Raw genomic sequence first — 16,938 nt, 5'->3', positions numbered from 1 at the left:
TTTTTATCATTATAGTTACCATTTTTGAGCGCTTACTATATGCTCACTTTTCTTGAACAATCTCACAACCCTAATACATTTAAAGGAGAGAAGTTAAACCTGTTCTAAGACAAACAGGTTTTAAGCAGTATAACCTGGATTTAAATCCAAATCTGTTTTCATTCCTAACCACTGTACTACACAGACTTTTATTGTTATCTTAGCCTGAAGGAAGTTATAATTTGGTTAAGGCCCGAAGCTAATAAATAGCAGACCTGGGGTTTCCCTCTATGCCTCCATGCTTTCCAAACCTACACACTTTAAACTCTATGGTCACTTAAGTAGGTGAGAATTTCAGGAGGCCAGAGCAATCTCCAGTGAAAGAATCACAAAGAATATCCAGACTATTTCATAACTTTGCCTTCCAGGGACTCTACTATATATACAAGGTCTCAGGCAAACCAGTAATTTACTTTTCACTATTCCTGACAGTCTATATCCTAGGGAACTCAAATTGAGCCAGAAATCACCTGACACTGAACTTTATTTATTCTGACCACCTGATACATTGTCCACCCTGCTGGGAAACAATGTTCAGGAGGGTCCCTGTCTATAGCAGACAAGAGACATGCCAAAATAAACAATGCACCTAGGACTCAATAACAGCCTGGGAGGACAGGTTTTGTGGCTGCTAGTCAACTGCCCAATCAGTTGTCTTCTTTCTTTTCAACTCTAAATGGGTGTTGATTCTTCAGTGGTTGTACTCTCAGACCAGTAACTGACTCTGGTATCCATAGCCTTGATTACAAAGAAACAAAAGTTTCCCAGTGTGTATGATAATCCAATTGCCTTTAATGGCCATGACTGAAATATGGGATGAGGGTGGGGTAGGTCAAAAATTTACTTGGGGATTTCCAGTAAACAGCAAACAAGGTCTGATAAACTGATTCCAACAGAGAAACCCTACAAAGTATGATTGGGGTTGCCCCAGAAACATTTTCCTAAGAGCTATTTGTGCTACACAACCAGTGCTGGGCAAGAAGGGGCTTGCTCCCTAGAGAACTCAATGTACACCCTACTTGTTCGGAGCCCATGGGGCTGCTGCTTCCCAAAGCTGCTAAAGCAAAAGAGTTACCCACCATCCAGCAGTATTCTTCTCTTGGCTTTCTATGAGACTCCAAGGAGGGCTGAAGACAGCAAGTAAGGTCAGAGAAGTAGAGAAAACAAAGCTTAACTACCTGGTCTTCTCTGCTATTCTAGTTTCAGCCACCTGGGGGCCCCTGGCTCCAGAAAATCAGGCACCAGGCCCTGGCTTTGCTCCCAGGGAAGGACTGGGAAGCCCATGCCCAGCAAGCCTGGGGGCAGCTCTGTTTCCTCAGCACCTGAGGGCTGGCCAGTGCACCACAGAGTCTCAGGTTTCAGGGGGGATGGCAGTTGCCTGTCTAAAGGCTTCTCTGTTCCTTGGAATTGTACAGAGTGTCTCTTGTGGCTTTTCCTCCTCCCTCCTTTTTTCCTGTTGACTCTCCCCATCTGGCTCTATGAATCACTAGACTCCACAGGAAAGCAGCAGATGTTGACTTTACATCTTGCAAGCCAATGCCAGCTCCCTCCTGTGGAGTGGGGAATAGGCAGGAAGGTGAGAGATTGGAGGAATGGAGGAGGATAACACTCATCCTTTCCAGGATAAAGGGTTCTGGAAGGAGAGAGACCTAGGCAAAAAATTCTTTTGTTTCTGGTGGTGATGGGTGGGAGGAACAGAGACCCCAGGATTGGCTGTGGAACTGGGATCATGAGGAATAGGGAAGCACAGGGTGGGAGTGTTGCTAGTTCTTGTGCCAGCCTTTTTTTTTTTTTTTTTTTTCTTTTGAGGTAAAGCTTCATCTCTTGCCAGTAACATTCTCAGGACTCAAAAGTCAAGTCAAGCTGCAGGTCTGGGGAGTTAGTCCAGAAGCATCTTCTTGTTCCTCTGAGCCTCCAAACCTCTCCTCTGACGCAAGTCTCTTGAAGAAGCTGCCAGGGAGGACTTTCTAGAGCCTTATTTTACATTCATTGCTCCAGCTTCTCTCCTCTTTTTTCTTCCTCAGGGATTTTCTTACGTGCAAAGAAGCCAAGCTGTAGAGGAAAAGATAAGAGGCACTGCCAGATGCCCTTACTGGGGACCTTGCCAATAGCCCTCAGACTTATCTGAGGTTTTCACTTTTGCTCTGCTTCCAAAAACAGGATTCAATTTTATTTTAATTGGCTTAGTTTAATCCAACCAACATTTGTGGAGTACAGTGAAGATCTGGGCATTAAACCTACAGCCTGTTTAGCTGCCCAATACAAATCCTATTCTCCCTGTTATAGTCTAGGATCCCTCAGCTGGTGGGCACCAGGTTCCCCACTCCCCACTAAGCAGTGCTTACCTTCCATAGACAGAAGACAAGGAGAGCAAGCAGGAGCAGCCCTCCCAGGGCACTGCCAATGAGGATCCACAAGGAGACGAGGACGGGGTGGATCTGAATCACCTCCAGGAGGCTCTATGTGAGGGTTAGAGTTGGTTTTTACATGTGCCCTTTAACCCCACCAGCCACCACCCCCCCACATTATAACAATGCCAGCCTCAAAATAGAATAAGGAGATTCTTTCTACTCAAAGGAGAAAAATTGAGATAGGAATGGAGGCAGAGGAACCCTAGAATCCTCATTTATCATTCCTGACTAAAAGGTCACAAGTATTCTATCCCACTGGGGACTGAACTCAGGGCCTGGGGCATGCGAAGCCAGCACTCTACCAATTGAGCTACATTCCCATCCCCCATCACCATTATTTTCAAATCTGCCAAACTCAGTCTCTAGTCTTACCTCACTCCAACGGGACGCTTCAGTTAGCTGTAGGACACTGCCTTTCTCAGTTCCCAGCTCAAAGGTACTGACCACTATCACAGACTTGAACTTGGCCTGTGGAACAAGTGGATGGGAAGGCATTTAAAGTGAGCCATCATCAGGTAGTGTGGTGCAAGAACAATGTCTAGCCTGAGTGGTACAACTCCAGGGCCCTTGAGACCAGAAGAGGTGGAGGCCAATGGGAAAAGAGAGGAAGGGAAATAGATAGAAGCCTCTGGACCTTCAAATGTGCTATTTATCTGAAATGCATTCTACTCTCCTTTCATTTACCCACCCCTCTGGGAATTAGGAAAGTGTTTCCTCCTAACTAAGGTATTATGGTTTTGATAAATTTTGATATATTTCTCAACAAGTCTTCATGTGTTGAAATTCAATCCCTGTTGTGAGATTAAGAGGGAAGAAACTTTATCCATCTATGGTTTTTAGAAATGAGCCCTTTGGGATATGATTAAGATTAAAGTCATTAGGATGGAGCCCCTCTTGAAATGAATCTCAGTGGCTTTATAAAAAGAGAGACCAGATGACATGTTTGTATGCTCCTGCCATGACGTGACATAGCCAAGAGGGAGCTCACGAGAGCTGAGCACATGCCAGTCACATGTTCCTAAACCTAACATACCTGGTGTTTACTTTTTCCACTGAACTATAAGACCCTTGAGGTTAAGATTTGTGTTTCACTAACCATTGTGTCTCCAATGCCTAGTGCCTACCACAGTGCCAAGTATGTAGCAGTTTCTTAATAAATCCTTGTTAAGAATAAATAAAAGAGTAAAAAAAAAATATCAAAGAAGGATAAAGTGAGAACCAGACATGGAGACATGTGGTTTGATAGACTTCCTCCAAACGTGTACCTACATCCCTGGGATCTGGTATTATTCAAAGTAGGTGGTATATGGAAATATACAGGGGCTAGGGTTGTGGCTCAGTGGTAGAACACTTGCCTTGCAAATGTGAGGCACTGGGTTCAATTCTCAGCACTGCATATAAATAAATGAATAAAATAAAGGTCTGTCAACAACTAAATAAATAAATAAATAAAATATACAATATAAAAAACTTCTAGTGCTACATAGCTATTTATAATTAAGATGTCATTTCTGGGGCATGGGGTTGTGGCTCAGTGGTAGAGAACTCGCCTCACACATGTGACACTATGGGTTTGTTTGATCCTTAGCACCACATATAAATAAATAAATAAAGGTATTGTGTCAACTACAACATATATATATATATAAAATCTTACTTCCCTCACTACCCCCCAAATACAAGTCCTACATGTAAAAATAATTATTTTTATCCATTCATTTAACAAAAATGTAGTAAGTACCTACAATGAGTTAGGCATGATGATAAATGTTGGGGACATTATCCTCAGTGTTGACTGACCTAATACCAATCTTTTACATAATAAGCATTCGATGGATTATTAACTGATGAAGTTTAGGTGTCCTATAAATGTTGATTGATTATTAATACAGCAATAAAAGATGATAAAGGAAAATAGAAAAATAATAACTAGGTTTACTGAGTGTTCAGCGTACGTCCAGCTCACTATTTTTTTTTATTTACAAAAACTCCATAAAATAGACACTATCCCATTTTACTTTAAAGATCAGTGAAAAGAAGCTCATGGTCAAATAGCTAGTAATAGGCAACAGTAAAATTTGAACATGGTTCTGTCGACTTCCAAAACCTATATTAATGTCATAGATAGGAGTACAAAGGGAGACTAATAGGAAAGGGAAGTATTACCCTCCTGAAAAATTCATTGTGAACCAGCCTCAGGAGTCCAACAGAGACCTCGGTCCCCTTTGCCAGCTGCCCAAGGTGGCACCTCACAACTTGACACCAAGTATTGCTGACATTCTACCAGAAAAGAAAGACAGATCAGGGTCCCAGAGGAGAAAGAACCCTCTTCCCACATGTACCACCCACGCATGCATGAGTGCACTCATACACGCACATGCACACACACGCGCACACACACACACACACACGCGCACACACACACACACACACACACACACCTCCATCACAGGTAACTGACTCTATTTGTACTCCTGCTCTGGTTACTCTCTTGTGACTCATACCAGCCTGTTTGTGTGTCGAAGCTCCTCTGGATGCACAGGGGGGCCTGGGGGCTTGGTCAGGTTCTGCACTGTGCAGCTTGCCTGCAGAGGAAGATTCACCCTCAAAGACCTGCTGCTAAGGGAGGCCAGGTGGAGCAGGGTACTTCCCACATTCTTATGGTCTGTCTATGTAAAACCCCTTTCTTTCCTCTCAAAGGAGCCACACACGTAAAAGCAATGTCCCCAGGAAGTAGAGCTCTGAGGGTGCTGGGCCAACAGACAGGGAGCTGGTATGGTATCCAGCTTCAATGAGTCCATCATCTCCAGATGACAGGATTCCGCAGGCTCCAGCCCAGACTCACATTGTTAGTGATGACTTGAGATAGTGACAGGAAGTAATTGCCTCCCTGGGCTACAGCTGGAAGAAGAGCTGAGATGATGAGGCCACTGACCACGTAACAGCCAAGGTTCTGAACCTGAGAGGAAGATTGTAAACAAGAAGAGGTGGGAGACAGAAGACCCTTCCTCATTGGTTTCCCTTCACCCTAGACACCATTAAAATCCAAGAGAGTCTCTGACTGTCCTTTTCCCACAGTTTCCCTTTCCCACAGTTATTGTCCTCCCCACTCCCTGCCCCTGTCATGGCAAGGCCCCTCCAGCTTCTCACCCTAAGAGTAGTTTTGAATTCAGGGCCAGGACCCACTGGGAGGGTCCTATAGGGGTGAACCTCATAGCGGTGCAGGGTGGACTCACTGTGTGGACAAGTCAGGAGATACAAGGTCACCGCCAAGACAGACACAGGGGCACATGATCAGCACACAGGCATGGACTCAGAGAAATAGGGCCAGCACATGGATAAAGTGATGGGGGTACGTGGAGAATAGAGAAGCAAAACATGACATAGATGCGAAACAAATTTTATAGCCACATCCTATATCCCCTCATCCCAGGGGAAATGCAAAGTCTTATACCTAGAAAAGTAAGATGCTTAAAAGAGAAATTTCCTTATGGGTGAGAGCGAGGACAAAAAGAATGAGTAGCCCCAAGGTTTTGTGTTTCTGGGAACACTGAAGCATGTGGAAGGAGAGGGAAGAAACATGAGTCTGGCATAGGAACTGAGTCCCAGCTAGGACCGGGCCATACCTAGAGAATAGGAGATGAGGCTCATACTGGATGTAGGCAGAGGTCTGGGCTGTGTTATCTTGAAGGGTTCCATTTGTTTCCAGGCTACTGCTGTGGGGTCAGAGGGGGGAGGAAGGGCTCACATCCCAATCCCTCCTCAGATGTCCCTCCATGCTAGTAGAAGAGTCAGGGCTGTTCCTCTCCCCAACCCCCAACTCAATACCAAAAGAAGAGAGCTGGGAAGAAGTTCCCTTTGTTCTCACCTACTGGCATTCAACCTCACCAAGATCTGGCTCAGGAGTGAGGAGCAGCTAAACTCAAACTCAAGCAGAAAGGTCACCTGGGGGCAGGGGACATTGTTAAGGTACATTCTTCTTCAAAGAACAACAACGGAGGAACAGGAATTCTTGTGTACCTCCTCCCCTGACTTCCCAGACCCCACAGATTACAGTCTCTGTTTTTCCTGAACCCCTTCCTCAGCCTGGGCCCCAACTCACCTTGGCTCCAGTCTGGAAGACAGGATGCCCCACACTGCAGAGCCGGGCATTAGGGGAAGGAGCTGCACATTCCACCTTTACTGAGCTGTCCCTCTGAGGGCAGAGGAATAGGGGTGGAGGCTGGGGCTGGGCCTACAACTGTTCCCCTACCCACAGCCTCCCTCTAGCCACTAACCACTGAACATTTCTCCAGAGCACCTCGCAGTCAAAGCCAGTACCCCAATCTTCTTCCTCCTCCTTTCTCCCCTCCTCCCCTAACCCCTTCCTCCAAAGGCACCTGAGTAGTGAGACTGGCTAGGTGGAGGTTTCTAGAAAAGCTGAGACTCAGGCTAGTGTTGTAGGCATTTTCCTTCCTGTTTTCCAAAGTTGCTGATACCAGCACTTTCCTCCGGCCACCTCGAACCACAAATGGGGCCTTCCTGGGAGTGGTAGACAAGGGAGAGACCAGGAATTGAAGGAGCACCAAAATCTCACTTCTGTTATCCTTGTAAGAAACAAATCCCCAACTCCCTTTGAGTTCCTTCCCGTCTTTCTCAGATCACCCTGGTTTGCCCAGCTCATGTCTATCAACCTGGAGCCTCTGATGTCCATATTAGCTTGAAGCACCAGGTCTGTGATGCATTCATTGTCAGAGCCACAGTCTTTGGAGAAGGGGACCTGGAAGAGAGAAAAGGTCCTCAGGGATGAGAGGAAGGCAAGGAGAAAGGCATGTTCTTCGGGGAAAGCAGAAAGAGAAGAATGAATATACTTCCATTAGAGGGGTCTATGTCAGCTTTCAGCATAAAAATCTCATGTTTCCCCCTCCCCTTCCTCTTGAATTCACTGGGAGAGCAGTGTTGAGACCCACGGGTAGGGCAGGGCTTGGCACTGCTAACCAATTTTCGTATAGAGGTGGGTGAACCTTCATCCAGCACAGGCCCTGGCTTTGTGGTGTTGTCCAAGGCAAAGGTCACAGTCAAGGCCACTGGCCGGAGATAATCTGATGTATCCTGAAGGAAACCAGAGTTAAGGATTATGGGAGCCAGAGTTAGGTATGAAACCCAGGCCCATGGAAGAATATGATAATTATAGTGATCATTCAGGAAGCACTTTCTGTGTGCTGGGTACTATCTTGAGGTTTTACCAATACTATTTTGTTTTGTTTTGTTTTGTTTTTGCAGTGCAAGGGCTTAAACCCAAGGTCTTGATAGTACTGGGTTCTACCACTGAGCTATATCCTTAGGCCCTGATCAATACTCTTAAATTTGATTTTAATACAACTCATATGATATAGTTATTATTATCACTACTCTGCAGACAAGAAAACTGAGATTTGGAAGAGAGTGGCTTGCCAGAATTCATGGTAGTAAATGGCAGAGGAATCAAACTCAGATTAACCTGATCCCAGAGCCTGAATTGTCTTACTTTCCCTGTTTTAGCTTTCTTGCTGATCCAGTTGAAATTCCTCCTCTGACCCAGCCTTTTCCTAGCTCTAAGACATTAATGCAAAGTAGTTCCTGCCCCTTTCTCACCAACACATGAAAGTGCAGCTGCTCACAAGTGACATTCCCCACGCTGAGCTGGAGCTGCCGAGGGGGCATCCTCTGACCAGAGCCATCAAATGCTGCACGTGCCCCTACCATCCACTCATCTATTGTTGCTGTGAAGTGCACATCTAAATGAGAAGGGCAAAAGTGAGGGTAAAGAGGAGTTCAGAGACCAAGGCAGGCAAGGGTTGAAGTTTGCACTCACAGAATTGGTGATCCCAGCGTCCAGGTGTGCGGGAGGTCACTTGGAAGCAAAGGGCTGCAGTCAAGCATGCTGCCTCCTGGCCTCGCCGCCTACAGTCCCTCTGGACCACACTGATGGCAGGTGGGGTCACCTCCAGTGATGGGGCCAAGTAGACAATGGGCCGGGAGCTAGGAACAGGGTAGACACGAAATTCCAGAAAGAGGAGGTAAGCCCTTTAAGAAGTGCTACCCAGTGTTTGCCTCCCCCTCGTTAAAATAAAAATGTGGGGCTGGATGCACAGTGTCACCCTTCCCTGAACTCTATGACAGAAGTCACATGATAGATTTAATTCAATAAGCACTAACGGTGCTTAAAACTTAACATGGATGATCCCATGTGATCCTTACAATAAACCAAAAAGGCAGGCAGCATGCTTATAAACTAGGAATGGAGGCACAGAAAAAGTTGTTCCAGAAACCCAAATCTAAGCCCTTTATCTTAACAGATGTGCTGTGCTGTCCACCGCTACCTGAGTTGGGGCTCCTCACCTGAGCAGGATGGCTGTCCCCTGAGCACCCACAGCCACATCTACTAGATCATCTCCATCCAGATCTAGCCGGCCATCCACACTTCGGCCAAAGTAGCTAAGGGTCTGTGGCATGGTGACAGCAGCAATTCTCTTAAGAGAAAGAGAGGGAGAAAGATTGAGGCAGAGACTCATACATCTGGATTCTCAATCCTCCTGCCAAGTTCCTTCCTGTCCAATAGGGGAATAAGAGAAACTTGTCTGTGTTTAGCAGTCCCTTGGTTCAGAAACCTGCATCCCACTGCAATACCTCACTGTTTTACCTACTGATTAAGCACTTGTTTGGTTTGAGACTCAAGCAAGGAGACTACAGATAAGCAAACAGCATACCTCCCTCGTGCTTATACCACTGTATCCCTGCTCATCTGGGCATTTCTGACCTGGGCAGGATGGGGCCTGACTCCTCTCTGGGTTCCATGGTACAGGTATAGTGCTCCCTGGTGCCCATCCTCCAGGGGTGCCCCTACAGCCACATCAGCAAACCCATCTTGGTTCAGATCAGGAAGAGCACCCATGGCAAAGCCAAACCGAGCATCCTGGGGAGGTTCTGGCTGAAGGATTCCTTGGAGTGTTAGCAAAGTCTGCTGGTGGAGGTGAGAACAAGATAGAAGATAAAAATCTGGTTGCCCCAACCTCTCAGCAAACCCATCCATCCCCCAACCCTGACAAATCCCAGGGGGTTCCAGCAAGTCTCACCTGGCCCACCAGATACACATAAACACGTCCTGTCTCCTTGTTCTGGGGTCCCAGGAACATGGGGGCAGCCACAAGTAAAATATCAGTTGTCCCATCCCTATCTGTATCCAATGGGCAAAGCTCACTGCCAAAGTATGAACCAATCTGGAGAGTGGTAGGTAGTGATGACCCCAGAAAAAAGAGAGTGTGGATAAATGGACTCAGTGGGATGTACTCACCAGTCTGCCAATCTGGCTCTTATATTCCTGACATTCTGATAATCAGAATTTGGAGACATTTTCTTTTTCAGTAGTGGGGATTGAATTCTAGGGCCTTATGCATGCCAGGCAAGCACTCTACCACTGAGCCACATCCCTAGCCTAGCATAGAATTTCTGGGCCTCTCTCCTGCCCTATCTCATTCTTTTCCATCAGTCTGGAAGTCCCTGAAGATCTAAGGGCCCCACCCTCACTTGATACTCTACCTGCTCCCCCTGGAGGCTCTGGGCGACCCTCACAGCCCCATCTTTCTTAAGTTGGAAGGCGATGACTTTTCCTCGATGTTTAAACCTAGGAGCCCCTGAGAGAAAGAGGCGGCGTCCACCCCGCAAAAGCATGGAGGAAACAGAGTAACCTAGAAGCAGGTAAGGCATCAGAGGTAGAAGGGAAAGAAGATGAGATCAGGGTGGGGCTCCCTAAGGGCACAAGAGGAGGCCCCAAGGGAACCAGAAAGAGACTCCGCTCGAAGCTACATGAATTAAGAGAGAGCACCTCATACCCCACACTAGGAACGCATTCTTTCCTCCCACTCGCCCATTCCTGCAACTTCCTGCTACTCACCCAGGTAGGCTGCATGGTTCTGCAGAGCAGAGGGAAATTCATCTTCCAGGGCTGTTCGTGGGGGGAAAAGGCGATGACCTTCTTCAAGCCATAGCACTGAGCCTCCCCAGTCATAGGCCCCCACCATCCCAAAGAGAATCCCATCCTGTGGGGTTAGAACCAGAAGGGGTCACTGAAAAGACAGCGGGGAATAAGGAGTAAATAAAAAGAGAATCACTACAGGTCTGCTATAGTCACTTAGAAAGGCACTGAGGCTCAGCATGGAGGCTGGTTAGAGTGGGAGTCTAGAAGGGACAAGGGTTGAAGTTGTCTGAATCAGTAGCTGGAAGGAGTCATTGAGGAGGTCAGAGGCTGGGAGATGTCATGCAGGGGTCAGAGTCTGTCCAACCTTTAGTCGATGAGTGGAGAAACCAATCTGAGACATTTCCAGCCCAAAGGAACTTTCATTTTCTCCATGAGACCCTTGGACATGAGAAAATATCAATGCACTATCAAGGTAAGACAATTCTCTCTTTGACCTACTGAATTTACTCAACTATATTCCAGAATTCCCCCATTCTTTCCTTCATTTCTCCAGGGTAATCATTACCCTCAAGGCCAAAAATTCGGTCTCCTAGTGCATCTACAATGTCAGTCAGTGCAGCCTCATCAGTAACATTGAAGAAGAATCGCTCGTCGGGATCACTGGCAATAGCTCGAATTTCCCGTAGGAAAGAGCTGGGATCTCGCTGACGCCGAAGGTAGTGACCAAGGACCTGAGGTCAGGAGATCAAGATGGCATCTATTAGATGTGTTAGAGCTCATAGAGAACATAGTCAACTAAAGTGAAGGAAGGGAAATGTGGCTGATGTCCAGGAAGTAGATAATACCCCATTTTCTTCAAGTTCCTGGTCCTCAGAGTCTTCCCCTGCCAACCCTTCTAGATCCAGAGTCAATTCTCACCGCAATCCCATAGCGTGTCACTCTTCCAGCCTCACAGGCCTTTAGTGCTGCTGGAAGCTCCTCTCCATCATGTGATTCTCCATCAGTGACAACCACCAGTAGCCTGGCAGCCTCTGATCGGCCTCCCCGGGATTGACTGAACCCTTCTGTGCTAAGAAGAGGGAGAAAAGAATGAAGTATGATCAGATATATCATACATACAGGATTTAACAATGTCAGCAGCTCACTGAGATCAATCATCTTGCCTTTTAGGCCATTTCCCAAAAGTAACTTTGGGATTAGCATACACTTAGAACTCAAATGTACAAATGCCATAGAATATATATTCAGTTCAAATAAAGCACAAAATTTATCCAAAATATTGCATTTTGGAAGACAAATATTAAGGAAATGCAGAATAAAGAATGGTTGTAATCCCAATGGCTCAGGAGACTGAGGCAGGAGGATCACAAGTTCAAGGTCAGCCTCAGCAATTTAGTAAAGCCCTAAGCAATTTAGTGAGACTGTGTCTCAAAAAGAGGGCTGGAATGTGGCTCAGTGGTTGAGTGACCCTGGGTTCAATCAGAAGAAGAAGAAGGAGGAGGAGGAGGAGGAGGAGGAGGAGGAGGAGGAGGAGGAGAAGGAGGAGGGGGAGGAGGGAGGAGGAGGAGGAGGAAGAGAAGGGGAAAGAATTGTCAGGTTAGGGGGGTCTTCCTAGAGATGAATTTTGAATCATGTTTGGGAAGAGGGGTAAGATATGAGTGGTGGAGAACCTGATCAAAGCTGGAGTGAAGATATACAGAGAGATAGAGTTCTGTCTGCAAAGATAGAGCAGAGACTTGGAGAGATACAGACATAAACACTTTGTAGAAATGCAGCGAGAGGGAATATAATGACGGCCAACTTAGACTTCTTCCATGCATCACCCATATGCATATAAAAATAAGCTTGCAAGACATCTTGGGATATACACAATATATTCCAAACCCACTTGTAACCCTTCATTACTCTGCCTCCCCTTCACAATGCCTCACCAGGCCACCATTATTGCTTGGGCAGTCTTTGTTTCTCGTCCTTCCCGCCGGCTGAGGTTCCTGGCTGCTTTCACCACTTCTTCCTTGGTTCGGAAATCTCCCAGGGACCACTCATGTACAGGACTTTCTCCATACTGTACTAGTCCCACCTGAGAATAAAGTGTGTACCCAAATGAAATGTTTTGGGAGAGGAGAGAGGAGGGAGAGAAATACCTGATACTACTGAAGATACCACCTTGCGTCTATCTCTTTCCCTCCAAGCCCATCTATGTTGCCTTCTCTTACCTGAATCTGCTCTGGATCAATAAACAATCTTCCTACCAGCCTCCGCAGGAAAGTCTGAACTTCAGACCAGGGGTAGATGCTGTTGGAGCCATCCAAGACAATGACAACATCCATGTAGGTGGGGCAACCTAAGAGGAGGGGTATGGTGATAGGAAACAAATAGGTAGAGAAATACTGGGCTGGGGTCAACAAGGAGGACACAGGAGGTCACAGGAGGACACATTCAACCAAATATTTATTAGGTACCTTCTTATATGCAAGTAAAAAACTGTGCCAGGCCCTGGATAAGTTATAAATGACAAGAGAAGAGGCAGGAATATATACTATTTAGTTAAAAATGGAGGAAAGAAGATGCCAGGGAGAAACAAAGCACCACTTTGCTGTGAAGAGTGAAGAGGCCTTTTTTCATTCATACTCAGCACATGCACTTCCACTGAGCTACAGCTCCAGGCCCAGAGAGTGGATTCTGATTGAATGTCAAATGGGGGAGCAGACAGGAAGGTAATGGGCTGGGGCTGTAGCTCCGTGGTAGAGTGCTTGCTTGCCTGGCCTACAAAAAGAAAAAGGAGAGGAGGAGGGGGAAGAGGAAGAGGAAGAAGAAGATATTTGAAGTTTAAAGATGTTTGAGGAGAGGAGAATATAAGGAAAGGCATTTGAATAGAGAACACTTATAACAAGGGGAAACAGAGGTGCGTGAAGAGAGATGACACGTATAGAGTGGTGAGAGGAATGCTATGGTCAAGGCCCAGGGTATATGAAGGTATAAGTTGGGTTTTTGAAATTAGACCAGATCACCAAGTCTTTCTGCCTTGGTAAGGAATCCAACTCTAATCTGTTAGGAAACAAGGAGCTTTTGCAGGTACATTAAGTAGCAATGAGGATGGCCAAGCAGACCCTCTGCCAGACATCAGAGCTTTTTGCCCCATCTTTCTCCCACCCAGCTTCTCTTTCTGGGAACTGAGTCTTTAGGCTCTTCCTCCAGCTCACGTTGGGCAGTGGGTGCCAGGCTTCCCTGGGGCTGGAATGAAGCATCCACACGAGCACATATTCCAGAACTGAAGACAGAGCTGCCACAAGCCCGAGACCAGAGAGGGGCACAGGCCTGGGGACAGACGGGAAACAGTTACTCCCATGTTTGAAGAGTACCCTCAGAACATACTCCCACACACTGAGACTACTCCCTGGGAGGCCCTACCTTTCTTTCTAGCTTTAACTCCTTGACCTCTCCACATAGACTAGCTTCCCTTACCCCAATGTTCTTTTTGTTTTCTACCACAAACCTTCGGAGACCCTGCCACCATCCTTTCCTTAGCTCACCATGAATCCCCCATCATCATCTGTCTCTAACAGAGACATGCCCAGGTGCATATTCAGAGCAGGATGAGATGAGTTCCCCAGTTGATAATCACCTGGTTGGAGGGGAGTGGAAGAGAATGAGATCATGAGGTCACAGATGGCATGACTGAGTTCAAGGTGGCTTTAGAAGAGAATGTGAAGGGGAGAGGGCATATGTGGATTATGGAGATGAAGAAGCTAACAAGGGGTCACAGATACTAGGGTATCAAAGGGTTAGGAGGGGAAGGGTCAGGCATCTTCTTACCCAAGTGGCCCTTGGCACATGGGGCATTGTGGGGCCCTCCTACAGGGCAGCGATAAACGTCTCCCCTCCGGTCACCTGAAGGCCCATCCCAAGGAGCGCCCACCAGCATCCTGGGAGGAGGATGTGAGTAAGCATAGGGTGAACATGACCCTTATCAGGGGTCAGAGGGAAAGTACATGGAGGTGGCAAGTTTAGAGCCCCAGTCACTTTGCAAAAACCAGACGAACGTGGAATCCCATCTATTTTGCCTCCCCTTTATTGGCAGCACCACAGACCCAATCCCATAACTCTCTGGTTTCCTCCTCACCATCTCTGTCCACCCCCAATGTGTTGTAAGACACTGTATCCAAATTCAGCCTCTGGTGGCCCTGCGAATAGGCGTGGGTGATGCACATCCAGATTAAAGGGGGAGCAAAAACCTGTCGGGCCAGGATCATAGGATTAACATGAAATGATCAGTCATGCCTGGGATGCACAGCCAGAGAGAAACCATGAGGTAGCATCTGAACCTCAATCTTTCTGCCTTCGTCTTACTCGTAAGCTCTCCTGGACTCTGTCAATGTCATAGATTCAGAATCTCCAAAGGAATGATCCCTTCCCGTGTTTGGGTCCTGTGGCTCTCGGCCATGATGATGTACAACTGTATTTCCATTTCCACTCCTGAAATCTCATTCACAGATGTGTCTGGAAAGGTCAGATTACTCTTTTTCACATCATTCCTCCTACACATCTTCCTCTCCAAACTATGAGAGTCAAGAGGGAGAGGACCTTTCTACAACTCCAGAATAACCCTTTCTTCCAAATTCCCCCAAAACTCAGGACCACAGGCAGAACAAAAGCAATATAAAGTGCATTGTGTGTCTGGGTCTCTCCTCTCTCTCTTTTTGACTCCCAGTGACATTGTCACACTCTCACTCTTTCTTCAGTGTCTGGGTTGCTGGCGGTTCCAACCCTGGAAACCTCAATGGTAATTAACTGGGTGGGGCCACCCGCTTGCCCACACAGTTTGCCATCCATCCTTGCCAATGGATCCATTACCCCAAAGTTTCCCTTAATCTGCTTTCTTTTTATCTCATTCAACTGCCCCTTGCCTGCCTCCATGGTTTCCTCAAACTTCAACACACTCTAAAGGCCCCAATCATGTCCTTGCTGACTCTTTCCTTCTGACCCCAATTCCTTTAAAATCAGAGCTTGTATTTTAGGAAACAAAGATTATAGGGTACCATCAAGGAAAAATCCAGTTCTCTCGTCCCTCCCATGTTGCTCTTCCCAACTGTGCTTACTCCTTACTGTCAAGCAACCCCCTCCCAGGCTACCCCACCACCAACACTACCAGTGACTATAGACAGTTTTAACCCAAACCATGCTTACTTTCAGAAAGGTGTTTTGTATGTGAACCTTTTGCATCCAGGAAATTGGCAGGGCTGTATGATCAGGGACTATGGATCATTGGTTAGAAAAACCCAGAGTTCTGACCACATGGTAAGGCAGTTATGTCTCAAGCCCCGTGTACTACCAAGCGTAGGGAGAAGGAGGGAGGGAAGGAAATAATAGGAATCAGACTAGCCACGTGAAAGGTCATGTCATGTTGCTTTTCTGTCTCCTGACTCCCACAGGGTTAAGGAAAGGTTTTAGATAGTACAAAACTTAGGCAAGGCCCTAGTCAACTTCAGCCTCTGCTAATCTCAATATCAAAGCAGTCGCCTGCGGAAATACACATGGAATACTGAATCCTATTAACCTCCTACCCTAACTCCCAAAGAACTTTTATACCCTAATTGACCCAATTTCACACAATTCATACATCTTTCATTCCCACCAGAAACCAAGAAGTTAACGTCCCTCACCTGACAGGAACATCAGGGGCAAGAACAGGTGAGGGAAGAGGGGGAGCTCCATGCCTGGTTGTTCTGTCCTGTGTCAGAAGTCCTCTGTGCTTCTGACTTTCTCCTTTTCTGCTACTTTCCCTCCTATCCTGCCCCCTCCCACTGGTAGCTAAAAATAAAGTTGGAAGGAATGGGAGGAGTGATGGGGGGAAACTGTGGGGAGCCCTAGACCAAGGAGGTATAAGTGATCTTGGTTTATTTCTCTGTCTTGGTGCTGCCCCCTGGAGGCCTCCTTCCAATATCCAAAGAGAAAACAATTTTTGACCATTTCTGCCACTTCTCTTTTATTCTACTTCTTTTATTTGTTGACAGGTCAAAAACGCTTTCTTCAGATTTAGAACAGGAAGCAGGGGTGGGAGACAGATTATTTTTATCCCCTATTTATCTCAACCTAGGATATGCAACACAAAAGAGAAGTGGTACCATTTACCCACCCACCCAGGAGAGTCCGTCCCAGTGTGTGAAGGCACAGCCCCAAATCAAGTCTTACGGATCTCATTCCACTTAGTTCTGTTCATGGATTTTTAGCCTGTGCTGCCTTGTAGGGCTATAGTTTTTGGAGGGACTATAACTATGAACTGGTAATGATGTGTGTTTTGTGGAGCCAGAGTAATTACTTTAGCTAAGACCACTTGTCCCCCAACTCTTCAACTAAGCTATAAACATCTCAAAGAACTGTGGCACTACGGAGCTTCTTAGCTTTTGACATGTTCACTACCCAGTATTTTGCCCTGCATACTATAGGTGCTCAACAAAAATATGTGTGTAGTGATGGTAGTGGCCAATTCCATGGAAAATCCAAACCACAGTGACAGGAATAGGGGCCATTGAGTGACCAGAACATGAGGGA

The 16,938-nt window shown here is 46.5% G+C and overlaps 1 protein-coding gene across 5 annotated transcripts; it reads right to left on the bottom strand.

The window, feature by feature from the left end:
- Nucleotides 1-811: 811 nt before the first annotated feature.
- Nucleotides 812-16,804, bottom strand: Itga10 (integrin subunit alpha 10). Of its 5 annotated transcripts, none has more exons than XM_005341315.5 (30): nucleotides 16,050-16,804; nucleotides 14,510-14,621; nucleotides 14,203-14,312; nucleotides 13,920-14,011; nucleotides 13,590-13,704; nucleotides 12,603-12,730; nucleotides 12,318-12,466; nucleotides 11,305-11,455; nucleotides 10,952-11,117; nucleotides 10,751-10,824; nucleotides 10,363-10,507; nucleotides 10,008-10,156; nucleotides 9,545-9,688; nucleotides 9,229-9,432; nucleotides 8,811-8,941; nucleotides 8,284-8,450; nucleotides 8,064-8,206; nucleotides 7,428-7,541; nucleotides 7,124-7,209; nucleotides 6,830-6,971; nucleotides 6,553-6,645; nucleotides 6,319-6,395; nucleotides 6,077-6,166; nucleotides 5,601-5,685; nucleotides 5,296-5,409; nucleotides 4,955-5,035; nucleotides 4,617-4,730; nucleotides 2,823-2,918; nucleotides 2,385-2,498; nucleotides 812-2,091 (listed from the first exon to the last, which is right to left on the bottom strand). In XM_005341315.5, exons 1-30 carry the CDS (start codon nucleotides 16,099-16,101, stop codon nucleotides 2,026-2,028), a joined length of 3,504 nt encoding a protein of 1,167 aa, XP_005341372.1. In that variant the 5' UTR covers nucleotides 16,102-16,804; the 3' UTR covers nucleotides 812-2,025. The 5 variants fall into 5 exon arrangements, with proteins under 5 accessions (XP_005341372.1, XP_040143405.1, XP_040143404.1 ...); XM_040287471.2 differs by having other exon boundaries at nucleotides 6,077-6,163; XM_040287470.2 differs by having other exon boundaries at nucleotides 9,229-9,429.
- Nucleotides 16,805-16,938: the final 134 nt, after the last annotated feature.

The sequence above is a fragment of the Ictidomys tridecemlineatus genome, chromosome 11, assembly GCF_052094955.1.
Source record: "Ictidomys tridecemlineatus isolate mIctTri1 chromosome 11, mIctTri1.hap1, whole genome shotgun sequence".
In the NCBI taxonomy this organism is placed as follows: Eukaryota; Metazoa; Chordata; class Mammalia; order Rodentia; family Sciuridae; genus Ictidomys; species Ictidomys tridecemlineatus.
Note: the sequence above shows the minus strand (reverse complement) of the source record. Positions and strands in the feature narration are given on the sequence as shown.